This window comes from Bubalus bubalis, chromosome 1 (assembly GCF_019923935.1).
Source record: "Bubalus bubalis isolate 160015118507 breed Murrah chromosome 1, NDDB_SH_1, whole genome shotgun sequence".
Classification (NCBI taxonomy): domain Eukaryota; kingdom Metazoa; phylum Chordata; class Mammalia; order Artiodactyla; family Bovidae; genus Bubalus; species Bubalus bubalis.
The window spans coordinates 122,017,856-122,044,102 of record NC_059157.1 but is presented as its reverse complement, the minus strand read 5'-3'; the positions used below and the strand labels follow the sequence as shown (position 1 = coordinate 122,044,102).

Genomic DNA, 26,247 nt, shown 5'->3' with positions numbered 1-26,247 from the left:
AGCAATCTACTCCAGCATTCTTGCCTGGAGAATCCCATGGACAGAGGAGCATGATGAGATACAGTACATACAGTCGCAAAGAGTCAGGCATGACTGAAGTGACACACACACGCAGGATGGGTTGCTCAGTAGTTATTTTTAGTTGAATTAATACAGTCAGTGGGTATTAAAGTCTGCTTCTGAATCATGTTTGTTAACCCCAATGTTAATGCTCTGTGCATGTCTTCTCCCTCAGGGCTCCTGCTAAGGGTTTTGTGTCTGACACTTCTCTATCTTACCTCAGAGACATGCCCACACTTAGTCTGTTGATTTACTTCTTGTCTTCATGTCACTCATTCAGTGTTGCTTCCCAGCCTAACCAGCTTGCTCACACTTTAGATTCTCTCTGGGTCACAGTTTCTGCTGCTGCTGCTGCTAAGTCACTTCAGTCGTGTTCGACTCTGTGCGACCCCATAGACGGCGGCCCACCAGGCTCCCCCATCCCTGGGATTCTCCAGGCAAGAACACTAGAGTGGGTCTGGGTCACAGTACCAGGGTAATTTTCATGAGGAGCCAAGTATACTACTAGAAAAACAAAACTATTCAAAATCACCAAGATTGTTGTAAAACCAGCCTTCCATTAGACTGAGCCTCTGCCCTCAGACATAGGACTGCTAGAAGGGGCTGATAGGAGTTTTTAAGGTGACTTCATCTACGCCGCATTCCAAGATAGGATGTTAAAAGGGCCTGGTTCTCATCTAAACTCAATCTCAGGATTGTTATTTCTACCTGCACCATGTATATATACTATACTATACTATAGTTTACTATACAATACTACACTATATGATACTATACTACACTACACTACTATACTATACTAATATAATGACTACTGTCCTGCTTAGAAGCCTGTTTTAACAGTTGGTTCATTCATTCTACCAAGTATTTTCTTGTAATTAATTTTGTGTCTGTCTTTCTCTTTCCAACATTATTAACCTCTTGCTGGACAAAGACCCACTCAGATTTATCATGCAGATCCAGCTAATATATACTGAGTTCTTTACATATCTCCAGACCTCAGCTTTCCATACAGCACTATACAATAGGCATATAACACATGAATCTGAGAGGGAAGCATTTTGTCCAAGGTTGTAAGTAAGTGGCACAGGACAAATAATTACATATAGACATTAATTCCACCTTAGTTCTTCCAATATTTAAAACTCCTCCCCCCTTTTTTTCCTCCTGTACTTGAGCTTCTTGATTTCTTAAATTTACATTCTCTTTACTGTAGCACCCAACACAGCAGGCTTCCAGTAAATATTTAATAAATACAAATATATGAGTAGCTTTCCTGTGGGAAATATCTTGCTTTGTATGTGTGAACATAGCTTTGGAACAAGCCTCCCAGAGCTATGTTCAGGCAGCTTTTATTTGTGCTACTACTCAGGCAAAAGTAAGTCAATTAATCTTTCTGTCTTCATTTCCTGGCATGTAATGTGGGAATGGGCATGAAAGCCCAAGAGGGTGTTGTGAGATTAATTAGTTAAAATGTATACCCTGCTATATAAATGCTAATTGCTGTCAGGAGCGTGGGTTGATTTTCCAGTGACTTGGCTTTGCACATTCCCATTAGTTCTGTGCCACCAAGCCCCAGCCTTAAGAAATCCTTTGACTGAGGGAAATGATGACTTTATAGTCCTCCCATGTTGAGGGGCCAGCTTAGAGAGGACTTCCACTATGGAGTACACTGGATGAGAAGGGACATTTTAAACAAAAAAGTAATTCTCTGTGTCAGTAATTCGTTAAATTCCCTTTGCTGTTATTAGAGGTACATCTATTTGCATAACAGCCATTTCCCCAGTATCTTCTTTGCCTGGTGCCTGCAGTGAATCATATAATTAATTTGGTATTGCATGACATTCCTGCCCATTGTCATAGATTTTATTTTTATTTGTTCATTGAATAATTTAAAAATCTCTGACAAAGTTCCCTCAGGTGGCTGGCTAGGGAAAGTTAAAGAACTCACAGAACTAATTTGAAATGGGTAAATGCCCCCCCCAAAAAACTCAATACTAATATCATTTTTACTAATGCTTACAAATACTAATATGTGTGTTTTTGGTCCCTATTGTAAAGGAGTCTGATTCACTCTATAGATATACTCATTTGACCCATGAAATATTCTGCAAGGGAGATACATTGCAGATATAAGATGTCTTTTCCCCTTGACACTGTATTGCATTTAATTTGGTTGAAAAGATATTCAGTGAATAAAACAGAAATTTTTGTTAACCTGTGTTTAAATTTTACTATGTAAGGGCCTTTAACATATGTTGTTTTAAAAATAAGTCTGTTTGCTCTTGATTTATTATTATATTATGAAAGAAAAATTCTGGCTTCCTTTATTAGTCAATACTACTTGTATAACAAATTAATGTCTTACATCTCAGTGGCTTAATTGATAGAGATTTGGCTTAACTCTTTGAAAGTGAGAGGCTTTCAAAGCTTTCCTGAGAATCCCTGCTTTGACTGATGGCAGGAATCCAGGCTCCTTCCATGTTGTCATGCTGCACTTTTCGCAAATTCAAGGACTCCATGGAAGGGAAAGAGAAAGCACCAAAGATTATGCTGAGAATTTCAAGTTGTACAGTATTTCTGGTCCCTCACTGGCCAGAACCAAGTCACATGATCCCAACCCAATTGCCAAGGATGTGCAGGTTTCATACGGGCCAAGAAGAGAAAACAGAACTAATGAACATTTACCCAGTCTTAGACACAGTCTGCCCCGGTGAACACCAAAATTCCATTTCAAACTTTGTTCTAAATTTGTCTGCCTGAGTACATGCTTCTGGTTTTGATGTCTCTTTTTCCATTTCATTTCACAATTAGCATTCTCTTATCTTTACCAAAGGAAAAAAAAAAATCCATCTGTCACTTATCATCTGTCTTGCTATTATTAATTGTTCAGGGTCATAAAGACTTCTTAGGGCTGGGACTTCTGTCCAGTGGTTAAGACTTTGCTTTCCAATGCACTGGGTGTGGGTTGGGTCCCTGGTGTAGGGGCTAAGATCCCACATGCCTCCCAGCCAAAAAATCCAAAACATAGAGCAATATTGTAACAAGTTCAATAAAGACTTTTAAAATGGTCCACATTAAAACAAAACAAAGCAAAACTCCCTAGCCAAAATAACAATTTAAAAAAGGATGTGGGATCAATTTAAATTATGTGGGATCTTAGTTCATCATGTGAGATCTTAGTTCTCTGACCAGGGATTGAACTTTCAACCCCTGCAATGAAAATAGGGAGTCTTAACCATTGGACCACCAGAGAAATCCCTAATAAGTATCTTTTGGTAAATATTTTTATACTTTTCAATTGCCCTTCAGCATAATTGTTCACTGTGGTAATCTAATCAGATAATCCATCAGTTACAGTTTTTTTCCTTTATTGGTGATCTCCATTTTCCTTCTATCTATACTGATTTACCATCAAACCCTAATGTATAGCTGCTTTCCTAGGATGTTCTGCATTGCTATCCTGGGAATCCCTTCCCCTCTCCCTTTAGTTGGATCCCCCTAATCCTTGATCTCATTTTTGCCTCTGTTGTTTTTCCTCTCTTTTTTTTTCTGGACACAAATTCCCCAGAAGCTTCTTGAAAAATAGTATAGGAAGAAAAATTACTGAGTCTTTATGAGTCTGAAAATGTTAGTTGGGTTTAAGATTCAAGATTGATAAAACATTTCCATAAGATGCATTGAGTCATTATCTTCTAGTTTCTAGTCTTGTTTTTAAGAGTTGCAAAGCCATTCTGATTCCTAGTCTTCCTAGTATGTGACTATTTTTTTTTTTCTCTTTCTTACTTGCCAGTAGTTTATATAATCTTTTCTTTTCTTGGTTTTAAAAAATATTTTTGTGGTGCAAGTCTGTTTCCATCCACAGTGCTGGAGCAATTGACAGCTCTTTTTAATTTAGAAGGTTATGTATTTTAGTTCTGAGATTTGTTTTTGCTTTGAGTTATTTAATTGAGAGTTTTCTCCTTTTTTTTTTTTTTTTTCCTTTTGGGGATTCTATTAAGGAGATCTTAAGACTCCTGGACTAGTCTTCTAACTTTCTTGTCTATTTTTTATTTATTTTTCTTTGTATTCTATCTACTCTTTAGAAAATTCTCAATTTCAACTTCCAAATAAACCATTTATTAAAATTTACCTCTCTTCAATCACGTTTTTAATTTTAATGAGTTTTTTGTTTTTCTCTGAATAGTCCTTTGTTGTATCATCCTGTTCTCGCTTGATGAATGTAGAAGTTTCCTTATCTCTCTGAGGATGTTAATGATAGTTTTGTTTTCAAAGACTTCTTGAATAATTTTGGTTTTATCAAAATTTTTTTACATGATTCTTTGGGTGTTACGGTTAATAGTAGAGATTTTTATCAGATGTCTCCTAGGGCTGTTCGTATTTAAGAAGAAGTGATTAGGAAGCTGATTAGAAATTCTAAGTGTGTGTGTGGAGTTTGTTAATCTTGAGCTTTTTATGTTAAATGATATGGCTGTATAAGTCATTTAAAAAAATTCTCTCTTAGTAAGATTGTTAGATCTTTCCTCTGAAAGTAGTCAGGTTTCCTAGAGAAGATTCATTCATTCTCCTGCCTGGAGTGTAAATCTGTTTACACTCTCCTGGCTGTTCCAATCCTTGAAGCTCAGTGAGAAAGGTTACTGAGTGCCAGGAGGGTGGGCTTGGAACAAAAAATGTCACTTTTTGACATAGCCTTCATCCACTTCTCCTTATTTTACTATTGTATATATGTGCTTATTTTTAAGGTATGTGGTTGCATTTGCTAGGATAATATAGATGATTCATATTGGTAATGCTGCTGCTAAGTCACTTCAGTCATGTCCGACTCTGTGTGATCCCACAGACGGCAGCCACCAGGCTCCCCTGTCCCTGGGATTCTCCAGGCAAGAACACTGGAGTGGGTTGCCATTTCCTTCTCCAATGCATGAAAGTGAAAAGTGAAAGGGAAGTCGCTCAGTCGTGTCCGACTCTTAGCGACCCCACGGACCGCAGCCTACCAGGCTCCTCCATAAGCAATCCTAATTCTCTATGACTTAAAATAGTAAAGCTTTTCCATATGCCATCTATATCAAGGGAAATAAGCTAAAGGAGTCTCAATGTCTATGTTTTCATACTTGCTAAGGCAGAAGAAAAGGAAGCATAGTGAAACATACTCTGGCTCTTAAAACACTCACTACATGTGACACTTGGTACATCATTTTGGCCAAAGTGAGTCACATGGCATCCTATTATTTCAGAAGGACATAAAAGTACAATCTTACAATATGCCTAGGAAGAGAGCCCAGAAATTTTGGGTGTTAAGGTAGTAGTGATTACTTATCTTGATAGTGACACTTTCTCCTGATGTTTTTTGCATTCTACTTTGCAGATTGGTTTGTTCTCTAGCTTTCCTCTCCTCATTTAGGACTTTTCATTTAAATGGGCCAAACTGGTCACCGTTTTGTTATGGTATTGCTATTGTCTTTTCTCTTATTATTGCTGTTACTTGGGATAATGTCTCAAAAAATTAGTTTTAGTGAAGTTTCATTAAGGGATGAAATTAGATGCATGTATTCAACCTGACTTACTTATCTGGAAAAAAAAAAAAAAAAAAAAACAGTGGTTAAAATGTCCTGTAAACTAAATGACCTAATTCTACAACTTTGCAGTGTGGGTGAAAATATATTTAAAGAACGTTATGATATATGTTTAATTAAAATATTTTAATATCAATTAAAAAAATATATCAATTTGTCTTAATGTGAACAAAATGTTGGTCTTCCCAGTTCTTTTTTTGTATATTGGATTTTAAAAGGTGTTTCTAAATGAAGCATTACAGTTGTAAACAGTACTAATTTGTTGAGTCTTAGAAAAGTCAGTTTGTTAAATTTCCCGGAGATCTATTATTTATTTAGAGATTTATTACTTACTTACAAAACATTTTGCAAGTCATAAATCTTCGAATTCTTTGCTTTTATCAACATTAGTCACTGTTAGTTGTTTTATTAGCTATCTGTTACCCCCAAGATGTTGCCTAACAAATGATCACAAACCTTTTTTAATTTATTACTCATGTATTATTGCTCATGAGTCTGTAAGTTGTCTGGGCAGTTCTAGTAAGATAAGTTCAACTCAGTTGATGCAAGCTGGCCCTGCTCTTACATCTTTGATCAGCTGTGAAAAGGTCTGACAGTTCTGCTTCTGTAGGGTGTAGCTACCAGCAGGGTGCCTAAGCTCTACCCTATGTATCTCCTTTTTACTAGAAAGCTTTCCTGTGTATTGTAGTCGGTCTGATATGTGCAACAAGGGTAAAGTATATTGAATTTTGAAGATTTAGTATAAAAAAGAATGTAAGTATAAAATATTAATATTTGTGATGTTTTAGATGTATCAAGTTTAATAAAATGTAAAAATTAATTTTACCTGCTTCTTTTTATTTCCTTACTGTGGCAGTCAAGACATCTAAAATGATGTGGCAGGCGTTTTACTTAAACATGTGGCAGGCATTTTACTGCTATTGAACAGTGACGATCTAGCCCCCAAATTCGGAGACCAGGGGAGAACTAGGGGGCTTCTCTTTTCAGTTAAGATCTTATCCTTAGAATTGCCTTTGTCCGCAGAGGAGTGAAAGAGCACATGAATTCTTGTCCAGGTGAGATTCTCCCTCATGCCTTGTTCGGTTCAACAGGATCAAACTATCAGATCACACTGTTATCCAAGAGACAGTCAAAAGATGATGAAGGAATGAGGGGAAGTCATCTCTTCACAGCACAGCTGTCTATTATAAGCATTTATTAGAAAGAGGCCAATTAATATGACCAGAGAAGAGGGTCCTGAAAAAGGCTGAGGGTATCCTAAGGAGAAGGTATGTTCTTTGGAGGTGAGATGATTCAGCTGCCTTTTCTTTCTTTTTGATTATTCCAGAACGCTGCGATGACTGGGGACTAGATACCATGAGGCAGATCCAAGTGTATGAAGATGAACCAGCTCGTATTAAGTGCCCACTCTTTGAACACTTCTTGAAATATAACTACAGCACAGCCCATTCAGCAGGCCTTACTCTCATCTGGTATTGGACAAGGCAGGACCGGGACCTGGAGGAGCCAATTAACTTCCGCCTCCCTGAGAACCGCATTAGTAAGGAAAAAGACGTGCTCTGGTTCCGGCCCACGCTTCTCAATGACACGGGAAACTATACCTGCATGTTAAGGTAGGCTGACCCTTGTGGTGTCTTTCCCGTTTTGCTTCTGTTCCTGAACCCTTATCCAAATGATGTAAAGCTGGGGAGGAGAAGAAGGAAGCATTTATCCAGAAAGAGTTACTCTTCACCTCATTGGCTTAGCTGAGATTAGCTGAAAGAGATGTGCAGAGAGAAAGGTTGAGCTTCTGAGAACATTCTCCATTGGTGGTTCCTTTTCAAACCAGACATACATCAGAGTTGTCTAGAGATGGAAGTTTATTCATATGTTCCTTTTCCTTGACACTGGAATCTACCTCCACTTTTGAGTCACTTGGAGATGTATCTGTTTCCTTATACAGTGAACAGGGCTGGCAGTAGAACCTGTTCATGTCTGTTATTCTTGGCAGTTTTTTAAGTGCCTAGAACAGAATAAGGGCTTCTTTGGTGGCTCAGCTGGTAAAGAATCCGCCTGCAATGAGGGAGACCTGGGTTCGATCCCTGGGTTGGGAAGATCCCCTAGAGAAGGGAACAGCTACCCACTTCAGTATTCTGGCCTGACGAATTCCATGGACTATATAGTCCATGGGGTCACAAAGAATCAGACACAACTGAGCAAAAGCCTCAGCATGCCATATAGATGAAAGAATACTTGAGAAGCATCAAATGCACTTAAAACAATGCTTTTCAAACTTTTCACCAAAGTTTCCATATAAAGCAAATGAACACCAGATCTCTGGGAATCTAAGAATATAATCCAAAACATTCTACCATTACTGCAAATTTTATTACAAACCCACATTTTTTTCTTCTGAAGTTTCATGTAGATTCTGCATTTTACTTCATAGTATACCAATTTTTCTTTTACAACAGATTAATATTGTTTTTGCTCTGAAAAAAAATCTTGAAAAAACTGAGGTTCCTCTGAAAACTTACCACTTTAAGGCTTAGTTCTTTGACTCCCTGAGGTCCCCTTTTAGCTTTCAGGCTTTACTTTGTTTTTTAAACTCCCATCTAGGTTATGGGAGTATTTTAAAACATTGTTTCCTACCATTTAATAAATACATTTGTTTTTCTAGGCTTCCATTACAAAATACTGCAGATTGGTGGCTTAAACAATGGAAATATGATTTCTTATTGTTCTAGAAGCTAGAATTCCCAGATCAACGTGCCAGCATGGTTGTTTCATTCATTGCTGTTTGGCTTGTACAGGAACATATTATCCTCAGGTCTTAGCATCTTTTCCCCCCATGTCTTCTGTGTCCCAGTCCTCTCTTCTTGTAAGAGCATCAGTTTTATTGGATTAGGGTCCACCCATATCATCTTGCTTTGACTTAATTTCAAGACCTATCTCCAAATACAGTCTCATTCTCAAGTACTCAACTTCAACATATGAATTTGGAGTGGAGGACACAACCTAGCCGATAATAGTAGAGCTGGATGACATAACAATAAGAGAAGAATAGGTAGTCCCACATCTTTTGAATGTTGTCTCTCATGGACATTAACTGTTCTCTGATGGAGAACTATAATTATATTTTGATAAATTTAGCCAATGCTGTGAATTAGTGAAAAAACACTTCTTTATCACAAAAAAAGCCCACATATTAATCAATGTGACCTTGAAAGTCTCTTGTTATCTCTTAAGTCCATTGAGGCTTTCACCCCTTCTATTTCATTTTATTAGATTGAACTCTAGACTGGGTTTAGACTTCCAAGGAGCTCATGTGTCCATTGTTTATGTTCTAACACAGCTTTGGTATCTATACCCACAAAATGAGAAAGTTGGCCTAAATGTTCTTTGAGCCCCTTATTATCTTTAACAATTAATAATCTAGTAACATTCCATACATGGACCTCAGCAAATACCTGGGAACAGGTTGTCAGTAGCTTTCTGGTTGACCTTTGTCTATGCTATGCATTCTAGTGTTTCAGTACCTCTATTTCTTTTTCCTTACCAACCTACTACTTCTCTAGAGCTCTCTCTCAAACATTATCAGCCTTCTTTTCATTATAGGAGCAGGGCTCATGATCCTCAAGGTCTGAGTATATCTTTACTGTTATCAGTTTCCAGACTGCCATCTCTTTAGTTCACCTTCTGCCTGTCTTCTACATCTTTAGAGAAAATTTGAATTGAACTTCTCTGGTGGAGGCATCAGAAGCCTCCTATAATCCTGTGGCAATTCTTAAACTGAGAATGACCTTAAGCTGAACCATGTGAAATCATAGGCTTGATGTCATTAACACCATAAAGCTCAGGTTCATCCTCTAGGATTTTACTGTTTGTATTCTTGCTTCAATACCTCTATTAAGATAACATTCATATTTGACTTATGAAGCTGGAAAAGTTAGTCTAACCATTGTTCATCTCTTTATTTTTATAGTCAGAAAATGTATCTTATTAAGCTGAAGTTTACCTTCTGTAATGTCCACCTATGGAACACTTTTTCTTCTTGGAAGACCTTTTGTTATTTATAGGCAAAGATCATGCTTGCCACTCACACTTTCCACCTTATTACCATTGTCATAGATCAGATCAGATCAGATCAGTCACTCAGTCATGTCCGACTCTTTGCAACCCCATGAATCGCAGCACGCCAGGCCTCCCTGTCCATCACCAACTCCCGGAGTTCACTCAGACTCATGTCCATCGAGTCAGTGATGCCATCCAGCCATCTCATCTTCTGTCGTCCCCTTCTCCTCCTGCCCTCAATCCCTCCCAGCATCAGAGTCTTTTCCAATGAGTCAACTCTTCGCCTGAGGTGGCCAAAGTACGGGAGTTTCAGCTTTAGCATCATTCCTTCCAAAGAAATCCCAGGGCTGATCTCCTTCAGAATGGACTGGTTGGATCTCCTTGCAGTCCAAGGGACTCTCAAGAGTCTTCTCCAACACCACAGTTCAAAAGCATCAATTCTTCGGTGCTCAGCCTTCTTCACTGTCCAACTCTCACATCCATACATGACCACAGGAAAAACCATAGCCTTGACTAGCCGGACCTTTGTTGGCAAAGTAATGTCTCTGCTTCTGAATATGCTATCTAGGCTGGTCATAACTTTCCTTCCAAGGAGTAAGCGTCTTTTAATTTCATGGCTGCAGTCACCATCTGTAGTGATTTTGGAGCCCAGAAAAATAAAGTCTGACACCATTTCCACTGTTTCCCCATCTATTTCCCATGAAGTGGTGGGACCGGATGCCATGATCTTCGTTTTCTGAATGTTGAGCTTTAAGCCAACTTTCTCACTCTCCACTTTCACTTTCATCAAGAGGGTTTTTAGTTCCTCTTCACTTTCTGCCATAAGGGTGGTGTCATCTGCATATCTGAGGTTATTGACATTTCTCCCAGCAATCTTTATTCCAGCTTGTGCTTCTTCCAGTCCAGCTTGTGTTACTTCCAGTCCAGTCATGATGTACTCTGCATGTAAGTTAAATAAGCAGGGTGACAATATACAGCCTTGATGATCTCCTTTTCCTATTTGGAACCAGTCTGTTGTTCCATGTCCAGTTCTAACTGATGCTTCCTGACCTGCATACAAATTTCTCAAGAGGCAGATCAGGTGGTCTGGTATTCCCATCTCTTTCAGAATTTTCCACAGTTTATTGTGATCCACACAGTCAAAGGCTTTGGCATAGTCAATAAAGCAGAAATAGATGTTTTTCTGGAACTCTCTTGCTTTTTCGATGATCCAGTGGATGTTGGCAATTTGATCTCTGGTTCCTCTGCCTTTTCTAAAATCAGCTTGAACATCAGGAAGTTCACGGTTCACATACTGCTGAAGCCTGGCTTGGAGAATTTTGAGCATTACTTTACTAGCGTGTGAGATGAGTGCAATTGTGCGGTAGTTTGAGCATTCTTTGGCATTGCCTTTCTTTGGGATTGGAAGGAAAACTGACCTTTTCCAGTCCTGTGGCCACTGCTGAGTTTTCCAAATTTGCTGACATATAGCATGAAGCACTTTCACAGCATCATCTTTCAGGATTTGGAACAGCTCAACTGGAATTCCAGCACCTCCACTAGCTTTGTTCGTAGTGATACTTTCTATGGCCCACTTGACTTCACATTCCAGGATGTCTGGCTCTAGGTCAGTGATCACATCATCATGATTATCTGGGTCGTGAAGATCTTTTTTGTACAGTTCTTCTGTGTATTCTTGCCATCTCTTCTTAAGTCATCTTTAAATGCTCTTTCCTCCCATCTTGGGAAGGGTAATAAATTCTCCCACACCTTCTTTGGATTTAGTCTTAGTTCATGAGTTACTGAGTATAAAAGATGTTTTAAATATTGAGAGAAATCACAAAAGAGGGTGAACAATTAATGACCTATTTACATATCACCCTTAAAAAATCACTTATTGTTATTATCTATGTTCTTTTCATTGTTTTCCTATATGTAACACAATTTTACATCTATCCAATGTAGCTAACAAATATTTATTTAGTGCCAACTAAAAAATTAGGTATTGTGCTTATATAAACATTAAAGACATAAATACAGTTCCCCAGCCATCTTAACACATTTTATGCATTTGTTAGTTTTTCCCTTCGTGCTTGATTTATGTGTGTGTGTGTGTGTGTTCAACAACTTTGGATGGTTGTACCATGGTTTTTTTACAGGCTTCCTTTTCATATGTGTTTCTAATGATTCCAATATCTTCCTTGCTGATACAGCAAAGGATGGACATTTTTGATCATGTGCTCTCTCTATTCTCACTTTTCCTACTTCTGTCATGTGAAAACATCTTCAGAAATAGGGTGACTAGGGCAAAGGTTAAAGCTTTTAAAAATACTTTTGGAAACATTTCTTTTCCAGAACTTGTTTATACCATTATCAACCATGAGTTAATATGCTGTTCTTACCTTTGTCTTTCCAGTACTAGTGTTATTAAGAGTGTTTTAAGGGTAAAATTAAACATTTTATATCCCAGGTGACTCAGTGGTAAAGAATCCACCTGCTAATGCAGGAAACACAGGAGATGCAGGTTTGATCCTTGGGTCAGGAAAAATCCCCTGGAGGAGGGGGAGCAACCCACTCCTGTATTCTTGCCCAGAAAAATCCTGTGGACCAAGAAGCCTGGTGAGCTGTGATCCATGGGGTCACAAAGAGTTGGACACAAGTGAGCATGAAAGACTGAAGGCAGGAGGCAGGAGAAGAAGGGGACGACAGAGGACAATGGATATGAGTTTGAACAAGCTCTGGGAGATGATGAAAGACAAGCAAGCCTGGAGTACTGCAGCCCATGGGGGTCACAAAGAGTCAGACACGACTGAGTGACTGAACAACAGATATATATGTGTATATATATGTGTGTATATATAAATACATATGAAAGTGAAAGGCGCTCAGTCGTGTCCGACTCTTTGTGACCCCTTGGACTACACAGTTCATGGAATTCTCTAGCCTAGAATACTGGAGTGGGTAGCCTTTCCCTTCTCCAGGGGTCTTCCCAATCCAGGGATGGAACCCAGGTCTCCAGTGTTACAGGTGGATTCCTTCCCAGCTGAGCCACAAAGGGAAGCCCATAAATACATATACACACACACATATGTGTATTTAGGAGTATATCTAAAAATGTAAGTAGTTTATCAATAGTAGTTCATTGTGTCTGTCTTTATTTTGTTATGTCTATTGTTTTAGGAAATACTTCCATAACACATCTAATTGTTACATGAACTTAATATATAAAGTCTCAGTACATACCCTTCGCTCATTTCAGTATGTTTGCAGCATGAAAACAAATGAAACTGCCCATTCACTGAACATTTTTCTTTTCAGGAATACCACCTATTGCAGCAAAGTTGCATTTCCTCTGGAAGTGGTTCAAAAAGATAACTGCTTCAATTCTCCCATGAAATTTCCAGTGCATAAACTGTATTTAGAATATGGTGTTCAGAAGATCTCTTGTCCAAACATAGATGGATTTTTTCCTTCTAATATCAAACCAAACATCACTTGGTATATGGTAAGCAAACTAGAGGTCATTTACCCTCTCTAAAACAATAATGACTATTTGTTAAGTTGAATTAATATAGAAACTGAGATTTTTCTCATCATAATTTGTTCTTTAATAACTTTACACAAATCTTTTACTGCTTCCTCACTTTGTACCATTTTAAAGGAAGTGGTGGAGACTTTACCTCAACTCATCATGTCTTAAATTATAATCTCTGGGCTACCAGAACTATCTTATTTCTATTAACTTATTATGAAATACAATTTGAGAAATATTGCCAACTTCTACTCACTGCTGAGTGAAGTCAGACGCTTCACCAGAAATTCCTCTGGTGAATTTCTACTCTTTAGTTAATCAGTACTGTATTTAATACTTGTATGTGTTTTCATGATTGCCCTCCTTTGTGGGCACATTTGATCTGTGATCTATTTGACATCTGAAACCTTAGGAAATTATTTAATCAAAAATGAAAGTATTGGGTGATAGATTTGTGGCAGCAGCATAGTTTTCTTATCTCTTCAAATGTCTGCCTGAGCCAAATCCCCAAACTCCTGAACAACTTTTAAAGCAAAACTCAATGACAAGTTATCCATAAGAATCACTTTCAGTAAAGCAAGTGATATAATCACTAATATGACCCATATAGATTCAGTGTCTGTAGAGAAGGAAGTAGATGGAAATGGAAATAATATGGTATCTGGTAGGCTCTAGAACATGAGAATCCCAAAAAAGCCAGTGGATGAATTTGAGAATAGCAGTTGACATTGGGAGGGGTTTTGCCCTCTATAGAGGGTAGGTCTGAAAAGCCTATAGCTAGACATTCTGAAGGAATTGAAATAGTTTTTGTGCTTCAGAACTCTGTAAAACAACCACTCACACTGAGGAAAAACTACTGATCAAAATAAAGATAAACATAAACAGGGTCAGGGCAATGTAGAGCATGGAAAGAGAACTGGCTGAGAATGGAAGAGCAGAACAGAATCAGGGAATCTCAAGAGCATAGTTTTGAAGAAGGTTTAGTTTTCTGTGAAGTTGAAAAGTTCAACTAAATCCTAAAGCTCAGGAAAAACTAGTTTTACATAATAATGAGCAAAAAAAATAATCAAGAAACTGCTCTGGCAGTTCAGTGGTTAAGACTTTGCCTTCCATCTGTATGTCTTCTTTGGAGAAATGTCTATTTAGTTCTTTGGCCCATTTTTTGATTGGGTCATTTATTTTTCTGGAGTTGAGCTGTAGGAGTTGCTTGTATATTCTCGAGATTAGTTGTTTGTCAGTTGCTTCATTTGCTATTATCTTCTCCCATTCTGAAGAAGACATACAGATGGCTAACAAACACATGAAAAGATGCTCAACATCACTCATTATCAGAGAAATGCAAATCAAAACCACTATGAGGTACCATTGCACACCAGTCAGAATGGCTGCGATCCAAAAGTCTACAAGTAATAAATGCTGGAGAGGGTGTGGAGAAAAGGGAACCCTCTTACACTGTTGGTGGGAATGCAAACTAGTACAGCCACTATGGAGAACAGTGTGGAGATTCCTTCAAAAACTGGAAATAGAACTGCCTTATGATCCAGCAATCCCACTGCTGGGCATACACACTGAGGAAACCAGAAGGGAAAGAGACACGTGTACCCCAGTGTTCATCGCAGCACTGTTTATAATAGCCAGGACATGGAAGCAACCTAGATGTCCATCAGCAGATGAATGGATAAGAAAGCTGTAGTACATATACACAATGGAGTATTACTCAGCCATTAAAAAGAATACATTTGAATCAGTTCTAATGAGGTGGATGAAACTGGAGCCCATTATACAGAGTGAAGTAAGCCAGAAAGAAAAACACCAATACAGTATACTAATGCATATATATGGAATTTAGAAAGATGTTAACAATAACCCTGTGTATGAGACAGCAAAAGAGACACTGATGTATAGAACAGTCTTATGGACTCTGAGAGAGAGGGAGAGGGTGGGAAGATTTAGGAGAATGGCATTGAAACATGTAAAATACCATGTATGAAACGAGTTGCCAGTCCAGGTTTGATGCACGATACTGGATGCTTGGGGCTGGTGCACTGGGACGACCCAGAGGGATGGAATGGGGAGGCAGGAGGGAGGAGGGAGGAGGGTTCAGGATGGGGAACACATGTATACCTGTGGCGGATTCATTTTGATATTTGGCAAAACTAATACAATTATGTAAAGTTTAAAAAATAAAATTAAATTAAAAAAAAAAAAAAAAAGACTTTGCCTTCCAGAGCAAGAGGCAAAGGTTCCATCCCTGGTTGGAGAGCTAAGATCCCACATGGCTCATGTCCAAAAAATCAAAACATAAAACAGAAACAATATTGTAACAAATTCAATAAAGACTTTAAACATTGTCCACGTAAAAAAAGTCTTTACAAAAAGAAGAATCAAGGTAAAATCCCCTTCAAAGCTATAAGAAAAAAGAAAAATAAGAAGCAGAATAACATTTCTATAGAAAATGAATGCATGCAAGAAGGACATATTTGTAACTTGTTTTAAAAATTGGCAAAAAGACATTAAGAAGTAATGAAAGATGAGAAAGAATAGCAAATAAGAATAAAAAATTCTAGAAATTATATAACTCAATAAAATCCTAGAAAAAGATAATTTCAAAAATAATGCTAAACTAAAAGGAACATAACAGAAAATGAACACAATAAATAATACCTGAAGATTAAAAAAAGTGGAAGATAGAAAATGATCAAAAAATGATTAATAAATATAGAAAGGTTAGAATGGATATACCACTATCATGTAAACTGTAAGATGATTGATATTATGAGATATAAAGAAGACTTTTTAGAATAATAAAAGGGTGAACTCATCAAGAAGGCATAAAAATAATTTAAAAATATACATGAGGAAAAGGTGAAAAAAAATAAAAGAAGAAACAGGCAATTCTATAATCTTAGTTGAAAACTTAGTATCTGTTTCTGTTTAAGTCATTAATGAAATGACTTAGGGAGCCAAATTTAAGAGTTTTTCATTGGCCAAGGGTGGAATAATTTGAACTTTAGTAAGGCTATTAACAGGTTACATCTTATGAATTAAGTTTAAAATCCATAAATTTATAGTGATATTTCAAAATGTGGCTGCATTTGGATGTTAATAGGAAATAACAGCATTATCTTGAAAACTGGTAAATAAACAGGAAAAACAATCAAGATTTTATTCTGCTTTTTCTATAAGAAATGTACACTGAGTAATGAAATAATGCAGGGAAGTATATTTTTATAAAAGTATATAATCACTTTGCAAACCCCAATGAATTACTAAATCTAAGCATTATACATCAATGAGTGCTACTATCATAAGAAGGGAAACAGCCATATTCCTTTTAATGAAAGAATATAGTATTACCTGTATATGTGCCAAATGGGTTAAATTTGAGTCTGATAAAACCTTTGGCTCCTGCTGCCATTTTTCAGGAAATATAGAGAACAGAGGAATGTATTGATTTGCACCATGAGTTTGCAGTCAACAAAATCTAAATAGTGAGGAGCTCTATAGGCCAAATGTTTTATGTTCATCAACAGATAAATTGCCATAAAAAAGAAACATAGAGTGAGAATGAATAGATTAAAAGAAACAAAATACATTTAAAATGCTTTAGTGATTGAGACTATAGTATCTAAGGATACACACATGAATAATAAAATTGTAAATGAAAACAAGGAGTGATTTCCCTATGCAAAAACAGATAGTTGCTGCTTTGGGAGGTAGTAAAGAAGGTCCAGTTGACATGGAGTATGTGAGCCCTTTCAAAACTGACTGTCAATGTTCTATTCCTGGACTTGAGTGGTGATTATAAAAGTATTTGCTTTATACTAATTCATTAACTCATACATATGTTTTGAGTGTTTTTCATATATGCTTCATTCTGTAATCAATACAAGAAAAGGAGACAGGAAAGGAAGGGGAGGTGGAGAAGACTGATTTAAGATACATAACAACCAATTGCAATGTATGGTCCTTAAGTGGATCATGATTTATTCAAAAAAAGTTGTAAAATAAGTTAGGAGAAAGTCAGGGAAATATAAGCCCAGACAGTATGTTGATGACATCGATGAATTACTATTACTTTTTAAATTATGATAATGGTAATGAAGTTATGTTTGCAGAAGGGATCTTGTCATTTAGAGGTACACACAGAAATATTTATGAATTAAATTGTATGATGTCTGTGATCTGTTTTGAAATAATATTGGGATGCAGTGAGTAAATATAGATGAAACAAGGCATAGCTTGAACTGGTACTTTTGACACTAGATACAGGTAAAGGGATCATTATATATTGTCTCTATGTTTGTACTTTTCCATGGTAAAAAGGATTAAAAGGATTACATTAACAATTTTACACTATTAAGTATATCTTCCAGTTTAAAATAATATATTCATCTATTTATCTGTAGAAAGGTCTCTCATTTCTAATGAGACCCTATTCACTCTTTGTATTTTTTGAATACTTTATTGTCTGAATAAAAGTTTTACTTTTATACATATTCTATTATTTCCTCCACTTTTTCCTCATCTGGAACATCCCTCTGCCTGGAACAGCATCTTTTTCTCCTTTAGAACAGATGAAATTCTACACCTTCACAAAATGTCCCCTATTCTTTCCAGTTGAAATGATTTTCCCTCACATACCCTTATATAGCTATTTATTTGTGACTACTTCAGTGTTACTTTTAGCTTCCTTTATTGTTTTATAGTCACTTATTCATGCATATATTCAGCAGCTACTTGTTGACCATCAGCTGTATTCAATGCAATATGTCGGCAGTCTGGGGAGGACATGGTAAAGAATGTGATATATGCCCTCCTCAGCATAGTTTCAAAGGACTTCAGTTTAATTCAACAAAGTTTATAAATAAGAATTCCTGTTCTTATCAAAAAGTAGAATTATGAGTTCTATAAGAGAATTTATTATTGGTTTTAAAAAGAGAGGTTTACATATAGGCATTCTATGAGTTTGACTGTTTCTTGAGGGCAAAATTGTGCCATATCCATCTCTGTATCTCCGATAATTCCCAGATCTCTGGCTTTCCTGATTAGACGAATGTCAGTGCTATTAATCAAGATATGAAATAGTAGAGGAGGAACAGATTTGGGGGACAAGTAATGAATTTAGATCCTGTCATATGAGTTGGACTTATCTGTGTGACATCTAGATGGCAGTGGCTAATAGTGGCTACATGTGTATGGGTCTGAAGCTTATTAAAAAAGAAAGCTGAAGGTAGAGAACCAACTGGATGCATTTATGTGATAGTTGAAGTCCTTAAGTAGACAAAATAAAGTGATAAAAGGGCTAAGATACAAATCTGGAAGGAATGTTCATGGGGTGAATAAAACCTGAAAGCCTGGAAAGGAGACCAGGAAATAAAATCATGGTTATAAAATCATGACCATGGCAGATACCCAACAATGTGCAGGTGACTAAAGAAGACAACCAGTAACCAGCCATCTTTTCTATTCTCTGATTATGAAAAAAAAAGCTGCTATTGATGTGTGTTACACTGCCTTTTATTTCTTTACATTTTGGTAATTGATTGACAGCTTTACTCCTAAGAGTGCTTCCATTCTGGGAATAAAATCAAATCTCTTGGTAACTGCATTCTCCAATCTCTGTGTAGCAATGCTGCTACTTTTTTTTGTTTATTTTGCTTTCTACTTTCAATAATCACTCCCTGAATCCACCAAGGTTTCTTGGCCCTCCTACAATAGTCCTCTTTGTTGTTGCCAACTGAATTCCTTACCTTGACATTGTAGAAATTGTCTCTTTTAGTAATACAAATAACTCTGTAGTAGTTAAAAGACACATTAATCAATTCCAGCAAATTTGCTTCCCTGTTAGCAGAAGGATGAAAGCTAATGAAAGAAAAAAGGAAACTAATGTTTCTTTCATTTTACTCAACATTCAGAAAACTAAGATCATGGCGTCTGGTCCCATCATTTCATGGCAAATGGATGGGAAACAATGGAAACAGTGAGAGACTTTATATTTTTAGGTTTCAAAATCACTGCAGATTGTAACTGCAGCCATTAAATTAAAAGATGCTTGCTCCTTGGAAGAAAAGCTATGACAAATCTACACAGCATATTAAAAAGCAGAGACATTACTTTGCCAACAAAGGTCCATCTAGTCAAAGCTATGTTTTTTCCAGTAGTCATGTATGAATGTGACAGTTGGACCATAAAGAAAGCTGAGCACCCAAGAATTGATGCTTTTGAACTGTGGTGTTGGAGAAGACTCTTGAGAGTCCCTTGGACTGCAAGGAGATCAAGCCAGTCAATCCTAAAGGAAATCAGTCCTGAATATTCATTGGAAGGACTAATGCTGAAGTTGAAACTCCAATACTTTGGCCACCTGATGTGAAGAATTGACTCATTATAGCACACTTTAATGCTGGGAAAGATTGAAGGCAGGAGAAGAAGGGGACGACAGAGAATGAGGTGGTTGGATGTCATCACTGACTCAATGGACATGAGTTTGAGCATGCTTTGGGAGTTGGTATTGGACAGGGAAGCCTGGCATGCTGTAGTACATGGGGTCGCAAAGAGTCAGACACAACTGAGAGACTGAACTGAGCTGAACTGAACTGAATATTTCTTTCATTCCACTAGGGCAATACATTGTGCTATGTACTTTAAATATCATCATACATAATACTCATCACAATCCATCAAGGTAGATATTATCCTTATGTAGATTAGGAAATGGATGTTTGGAGATACAAACAATAATCACTAACATTTACTGAGCACAGGAATTCTAAATGCTTTAATAATTTCACTCAGTTATTTCAACTTGAAGTAGACTCTATTTTTTCCATTTGATAGTCAAGGAAACTGAAGTGTGGAGTGGTTGAGTGATTTGTCCAAGATTCAACACTATGCTATCTGTATCAAGAGCCCAGACTTTTCACATTCTCTTATAGAATCTACTCAAAGCAATCCAGCTGATAGGATGAGAATCTGGAATTGCAGGCCTGATCTGTATGGTTCCAAACCCTGTGCTCTCCAGAAAGGCCACAGAGAAGGTTGGTCCAGGCTTTACTTCTGAGACAAAGGGCACTTTGAAGGGGAGGACTATCTTTGAACACAGATTGGGTTGTAGACTAGACTGTGAGACATAAGGAAACCTATTAAAAGAGGACTCTGGGAAATCAGAAAGAGCTCAGAAAAATTGAGATTGGAGGGAACAGAAAATCCAACATCTCTGTCTTGGAGTCTTAGGGAAATGGGGCAGGATTTTGCTTTCTTCCTCCACATGCCTTCCCTTCTCTCCTTGTCTTCTACATGGCATAGTTTTTTTCATCCAGGCCCAGAATTCACAGTTCTCTAATTCAACAGTCTTGTGAGTGAAATCGATGTTCAGTAGATGTTGAGTAAGCCCGTATTTGTAACTAACCTGGAAAAGCAAACTGCGGTTTGTGTCATTTATTGAATTTCAAATAGCCAGCTTCTGAAAGAACTTCTGAAACACAACATGTGTATAAATTGGAGGCTGCCTATTTATTCACAGAGCCTACCAGATATATAGTGGTCATGGCACAGGTAAGTATGGTCTTGTTGTTTTCACTATTATTGTTAAATGTTTTGGACACATGAGCCTTAAAATAAGACAAGTCATTTTGACGTTCATATTAATGGATGGTTATTCTTCCTCACTGTTGTAATTGGGTATTTGAATTTTTTTTTCCCCAAAGACACTTTATGAAAACAAAGTCAGTGTTCCCTTTCTTCCTGAGGATTGGAGAGACCACTTTATTGAATGCTTTGGGTATTACATTTATAGCAGCTGCTGAAATGCTCTCAATTGATATTTAACAGTATAGATACCATTCTGGATATAAATTTTCAAACAAGCTTGTTGTCTGTGTCCTTAGTATAATCATTAAAATTGGCATTTTATATCCACCTTTAATTTTCAGTATGAAATTCATCACAATTGTTTGGATAGTGTTTAGAAACCTGTCAGGGAATAGGAAAATGTTTGGAAAGTGCCATCAATAAAGCACATTTCTGAAACACTGCCAGGGTTGGCCTTCTTGTTGGCCATATTATCAGGAAGCACATATTATCAGGAAATTAGTACAAGGTCTATGTAATAGATGTTATTTTTAAAGTGCTCATTTCAATTTGATCTGACAACTTATTTTGGTTGGTTCTTTATCTCTCCTTTCCCTACAGTCCCTATATAGTGATATTTAACTTTGGGTATAAAGAAAGTATGGCTTCCCAGGTGGTTCAGTGGTAAAGAATCCACCTGCCAATTCAAGAAATGCAGGAGACATGGGTTTGATCCCTGTATCAGGAAGATCCTCTGGAAGAGGAAATGGCAACCCACTCCAGTATTCTTGCCTGGAAAATCCCATAGACAGAGGAGCCTGGTAGGCTACAGTCTATGCAGTTGCAGAGTCTGACACAACTTAGCATAGTACAGCACTTAGTCTATTATATAAAGAAAGTATGTATCATATTCTCTTTCCAAATTATACCTATTTAATTCCATGCAGAGGAACCTAGCAGGCTACACTCCATGGGATCTCGAAGAGTTGGGCACAACTATATGACTGAGCACACACATACACACAATTCCATATATGCATAAATACACACAGCATTTTACATATAGTTTTAGAGCTTCTGAGGACCTAAAGGTTCATCTTTTAAACTTAAACTCAATTCAAATATCTGTGATTCCTTCAGGGTGAATTAGGCTGGATGAATTACCCACTTTGTGTTTTGATGGCACTTAACTTATATCTCAACTTTGTTACTGTAATGATTGCATTCCTCTCTTCTGTATGAAGTAGTGTCTTCTCTCTTTTGCTTTCCCTTGATTATCAAGCACATATCACAAAACTGAGTCAATGTATTTTGGATTTAGGAATTGATTAAAAATTGAATGAATTAGTTTGGACTAGAAGATATGATGGTAATAAGGGCCATTTCTGTTTTTACTGGCTACTGAATGCCTAGCTTCTAACTCAAGGCCTGACATCTAGAGGGGATTCTGTCAATTTTTATTGCACGAATATTGCGTGACATAGTTCTGCTCACTGAAAGTGACTGGTATATAAAACTTTTGTGAGTCTTTTTGAACAAGTGTGGTGTATTTTATAACAACTTAATTTGGGGAGCAAAAATGTCAGTAGATATTTTTGACTCTTCTATCCTCGTATCTCAGCTTAACTCTTTTTATCCTTATTTCTACTTTCCCTACTCATCCTACGACTCACCCATCCCGTATCTTTATAAGTCTGTATATTCACCATCTTTTCATCATTTGCATTCCACGTGAGCTTGCAACTCCATGTATTGTGTCTTTGCTTCTCTGGTTCAGTTTATAATTTTGATCATGCAACACCAATATATTGAGCATTTACCATGTGTCCAGTATTGAGCAGTTGCTGGGTGTGCAGATGAAGTACTAATCTGCCTGCTCCCCACTTTACTCCATGGAAGTAAATTTTCTGAGAAAGAGATAAGATAAATGAAAAGAGATGATTATGTTGAAATTAGTTAAGTGCTAACATGGAGAGCAAAATGCTATAAGAGTAATGAAGGGATGTTGTTTGTACGTTTTTCTGTCCTTGGAGGCTACCTCTCCATGTCTCCCCTCTTCCTTCATGACTTAATAATCTACCCGTCCTTTAAGATCCAGTTCAGATCTTCTTTTTCCATGCAGATTTTCTAAATGTTTTCTGTTTGGTCTTCTTCCTCCACTTCCCCATCCCAGTATGCCTTTCATAGTATTTGTTGCAGTCTTCCACTAGACTGCATATCTCCATCTATAGGTTAAGAACTGTGTCTTTTCCATCATTGTTCCTTAACAGAGGTCTTTAAAAACTGTAGGCCTTATTGAATGGAAATATTTGTTCTTTTTTAGTCATGCCATCTGCCCACCCACACCCCATACCTCACCACATGATTTATTTCCTCTCGAGGATCTCAAAGTCATTTCTTGTGCTTATCTTTACCTATATACTGTGGTAGGTTGCCAAGGCTACTATTATGTGGTTGAAGAGTTGCTCTCCTATTTAACTTCTCTCTTTCAAATTCAGAATGAGGAACTGATGACTCAATTCAGTGAATGACTTGTCTTCTAGTCAGATGTCTACTTCATAATGGAATCCACATGTTGTTAACCTATTTCTTATATTTAGAAATGTATTTTTATTATTTTTTGGGTATCAAGATCTCTGTTCATATCTTTTTTTTTTTTCTGGATTCCAAGTGAATGATTTTGAAATCACCAAAAATATGAAGGATTTATTTTCAGGAATAATTCATTATGTTCAAAAATTCCCTTTATGTCTTAGGTCCATGAAGGGCCTCGAGAAGCAGATGCTTATAAAAAGCAGAGCTCATCAGATACTACAGGCTAAAGTTAATGGGTGTTTTTAGTTCAACAATGCCCTGAAGCTACCCCCACTACATACATAAAAACCTATAATGTATAATATTTTATTCATTTCCTCTTCTAACATGTTATAGGTCTAATAGCTTTTTATTGTTTTTGTTGTTAATTTAATTTTGAATGATCAGATTTTTCTGAATGGTAGATTAGACTCCAAAGTTTTCCATACCTGTGTATGGAATGTTCCTCAATTTGAAATATTTTTCCAATCAAATCAGCTCCAAGAAAACCTATCCTTGGCCTACATTTTTATATTACCTTATGGAAAGAAAAGAAAATCTCAGAGAACTTGACTTACAACACTGACACATAGAATCAATGATAGTCAGGTGTATTCAGCCCCTATTTCAAGTCCATCCTCAAGAGTTTGGAATAAGGTGAAGAGAAAGAGGACTTTAGCAAGAGATCAACACACGCTTGTTTTGTAACATTTTCCTTGCAATTTAGATGTGTCAGATTCCATTTCTCTGTTAATGAGAAGTCCATGAGGCCTGACTCTTGTTCTATTCAGTGCTGTACTCTCAGAACCTGGAAAAGTGCCTGGCATGCAGTTTATTGATTAATATTCAAGGGTGAATGAATGAATGAGAAGACTTTGAGTCTGAAGCATTTCTTTATAATTGTAGCACATAGTATATCTCCTAAAGCAATATGTTTTAAATAGTTTTTACATAAATGATATTTGGTGAGTTAAAAAAAAATTTTGTGTGTGTTTTTATGTTACTGATTTGAAAAATATGAAATATTTTTAACCTTTTGACTGTCTTGGATCTTCTTTTATTAGAGTATAATTGCTTTACAATATTGTGTTATAGTTTCTGCTATTGACATATATATATGCATATATATATATATGCATATATATATACACTACAGTGAAAAAAAATATTTTTAACACTTTTTTAAGGAGTGCTGTTGACAAGTTTAGTATTAGTAGCTAACTTCTCATACCAAAAACTATGTTTTTCCAGATTACCACTAATGCTAAGAATTAAGCTCACATAACAACCATATCACACTATTAATACTGGGACTGGTCCCAGGTGGGTCAGAACCACAGTGGGTGGGGAGATAGTGTCTGGTGGGATTAACAGCAAGTCCCTCAAAACATGTAGATCTAGGTTTAAATTCCAGCTCTGACACTGCCTGGCTCTATGATAATGGCAATCACTTAACCTTTATAGGCCTTTGTATTTTCATCTATAAAATGGGCATAAGAACATTCTAGACTTGCTAAGTTTGGAATAAGGATACAATGATGCAGTACACCTAAGCACAGTTCGGTTCCATTCAGTCGCTCAGTCATGTCTGACTCTTTATGACCCCATGGACTGCATGACACCAGGCCTCCCTGTCCATCACCAACTTCCGGAGTTTACTCAGATTCATGTCCATTGAGTCGGTGATGCCATCCAACTATCTCATCCTGTCGTCCCCTTCTCCTCCTGCCTTCAATCTTTCCCAGCATCAGGGTCTTTTCAAATGAGTCAGTTCTTTGCATCAGGTGGCCAAAGTATTGGAGTTTCAGCTTCAAAATCAGTCCTTTCAATGCACATGTCTCAGTACAATTTTTTTCAGCCTCAACTAATGGATGAAGATTAGTGTTCATTCTTCATCAAGAAGCTAGTGAAAGACCTTTACTCAGCTGTCTAAAAAAAATGGGTTTTAGCTCTGCACTGTGTTAGCTAGAATATCTCTTTATCTATCTCGTTGTTTTCCACCCAAAAAACTAAGGCATATTTAATCTGATTTGTCTACATCACATGGACTTAAGAACAGCTAAGCTAACACATGAAAGAGGAAAATAACTTTGAACTGTTTAACCAAAAGTTGCTAGAAAAATTAAAAAGTTCTATAGATAGTATAAACTCAATTTAAACCAAATATGACATAAACTTCTTATAAGAATACAGGGTTTTGTTGCCTTATAGTGTGGATAACTTTAGAGTGTTGAAATACTGTGTTGAGGTGACAATTGTCTAGAGGCACTGCTTATCAAAACAGGATAAGTTATATTCATATCCAGGAAAAATAACTGAGTATATGTCATCTTCCTCTTGATGATCATCACCATGAATCAGAAGTTTAGTACTGTTCTTAAAAGATGTTATTTCTTGTGACAGAGAATTACAAAATGTGCCACTTAGTGGAATTGTCATATTTCAAAACATATGCTCCAGGAATTGAAGTAAGAAAACCTTAAGGATAGAAGAATTAAAGTTAAATGTATGAACATAGAAAATTGAAAGTACAAGCTGGTAATAGACTCCTGAGACTTTTAAAGATCTGGAGTACCTTAAGGATGCCCAGTTCTTTTTGTCATAAATAAAGTATTGATTTTTAAAAGAAAAATACAAATTTTTCCAAAAGTAAATGTTCCATGCATATTTTCGTCACATATGATGTATTGGTTCTTTTCTTTAAAGGAAAACAGTAAAACAATACAGCCAATTAGTGGGGCTGAGCGATCCGAAACAAGATTCTAGTTATGTTGAATGAGATATTTCAACATCAAAATTTTAAAGAGCAACTGAGTTATGTGAAAATATGAATTAGAGTACAAATAAACTCTTAACTTTTGCCAAGACTCATAAAATATACTTTACTTTTAAATTCTGGAGTCTATA

General features: G+C 36.7%; 1 protein-coding gene across 8 annotated transcripts in view; it reads left to right on the top strand.

The window, feature by feature from the left end:
• The window catches only part of LOC102396581 (interleukin 1 receptor accessory protein), a 150,458-nt gene that overhangs the window by 91,979 nt on the left and 32,232 nt on the right, over positions 1-26,247 (top strand). For 7 of the 8 annotated variants that reach the window (XM_025286529.3, XM_006060983.4, XM_025286509.3 and 4 more), the window contains 2 exons: positions 6,961-7,246; positions 12,984-13,170. In XM_025286529.3, the coding sequence (XP_025142314.3) occupies positions 6,990-7,246; positions 12,984-13,170 (444 nt within the window). In that variant the 5' untranslated portion in view covers positions 6,961-6,989. Of the gene's footprint in view, positions 1-5,990; positions 6,689-6,960; positions 7,247-12,983; positions 13,171-26,247 lie in introns of those variants that run through there. The other variant, XM_025286525.3, reaches the window with a different exon arrangement.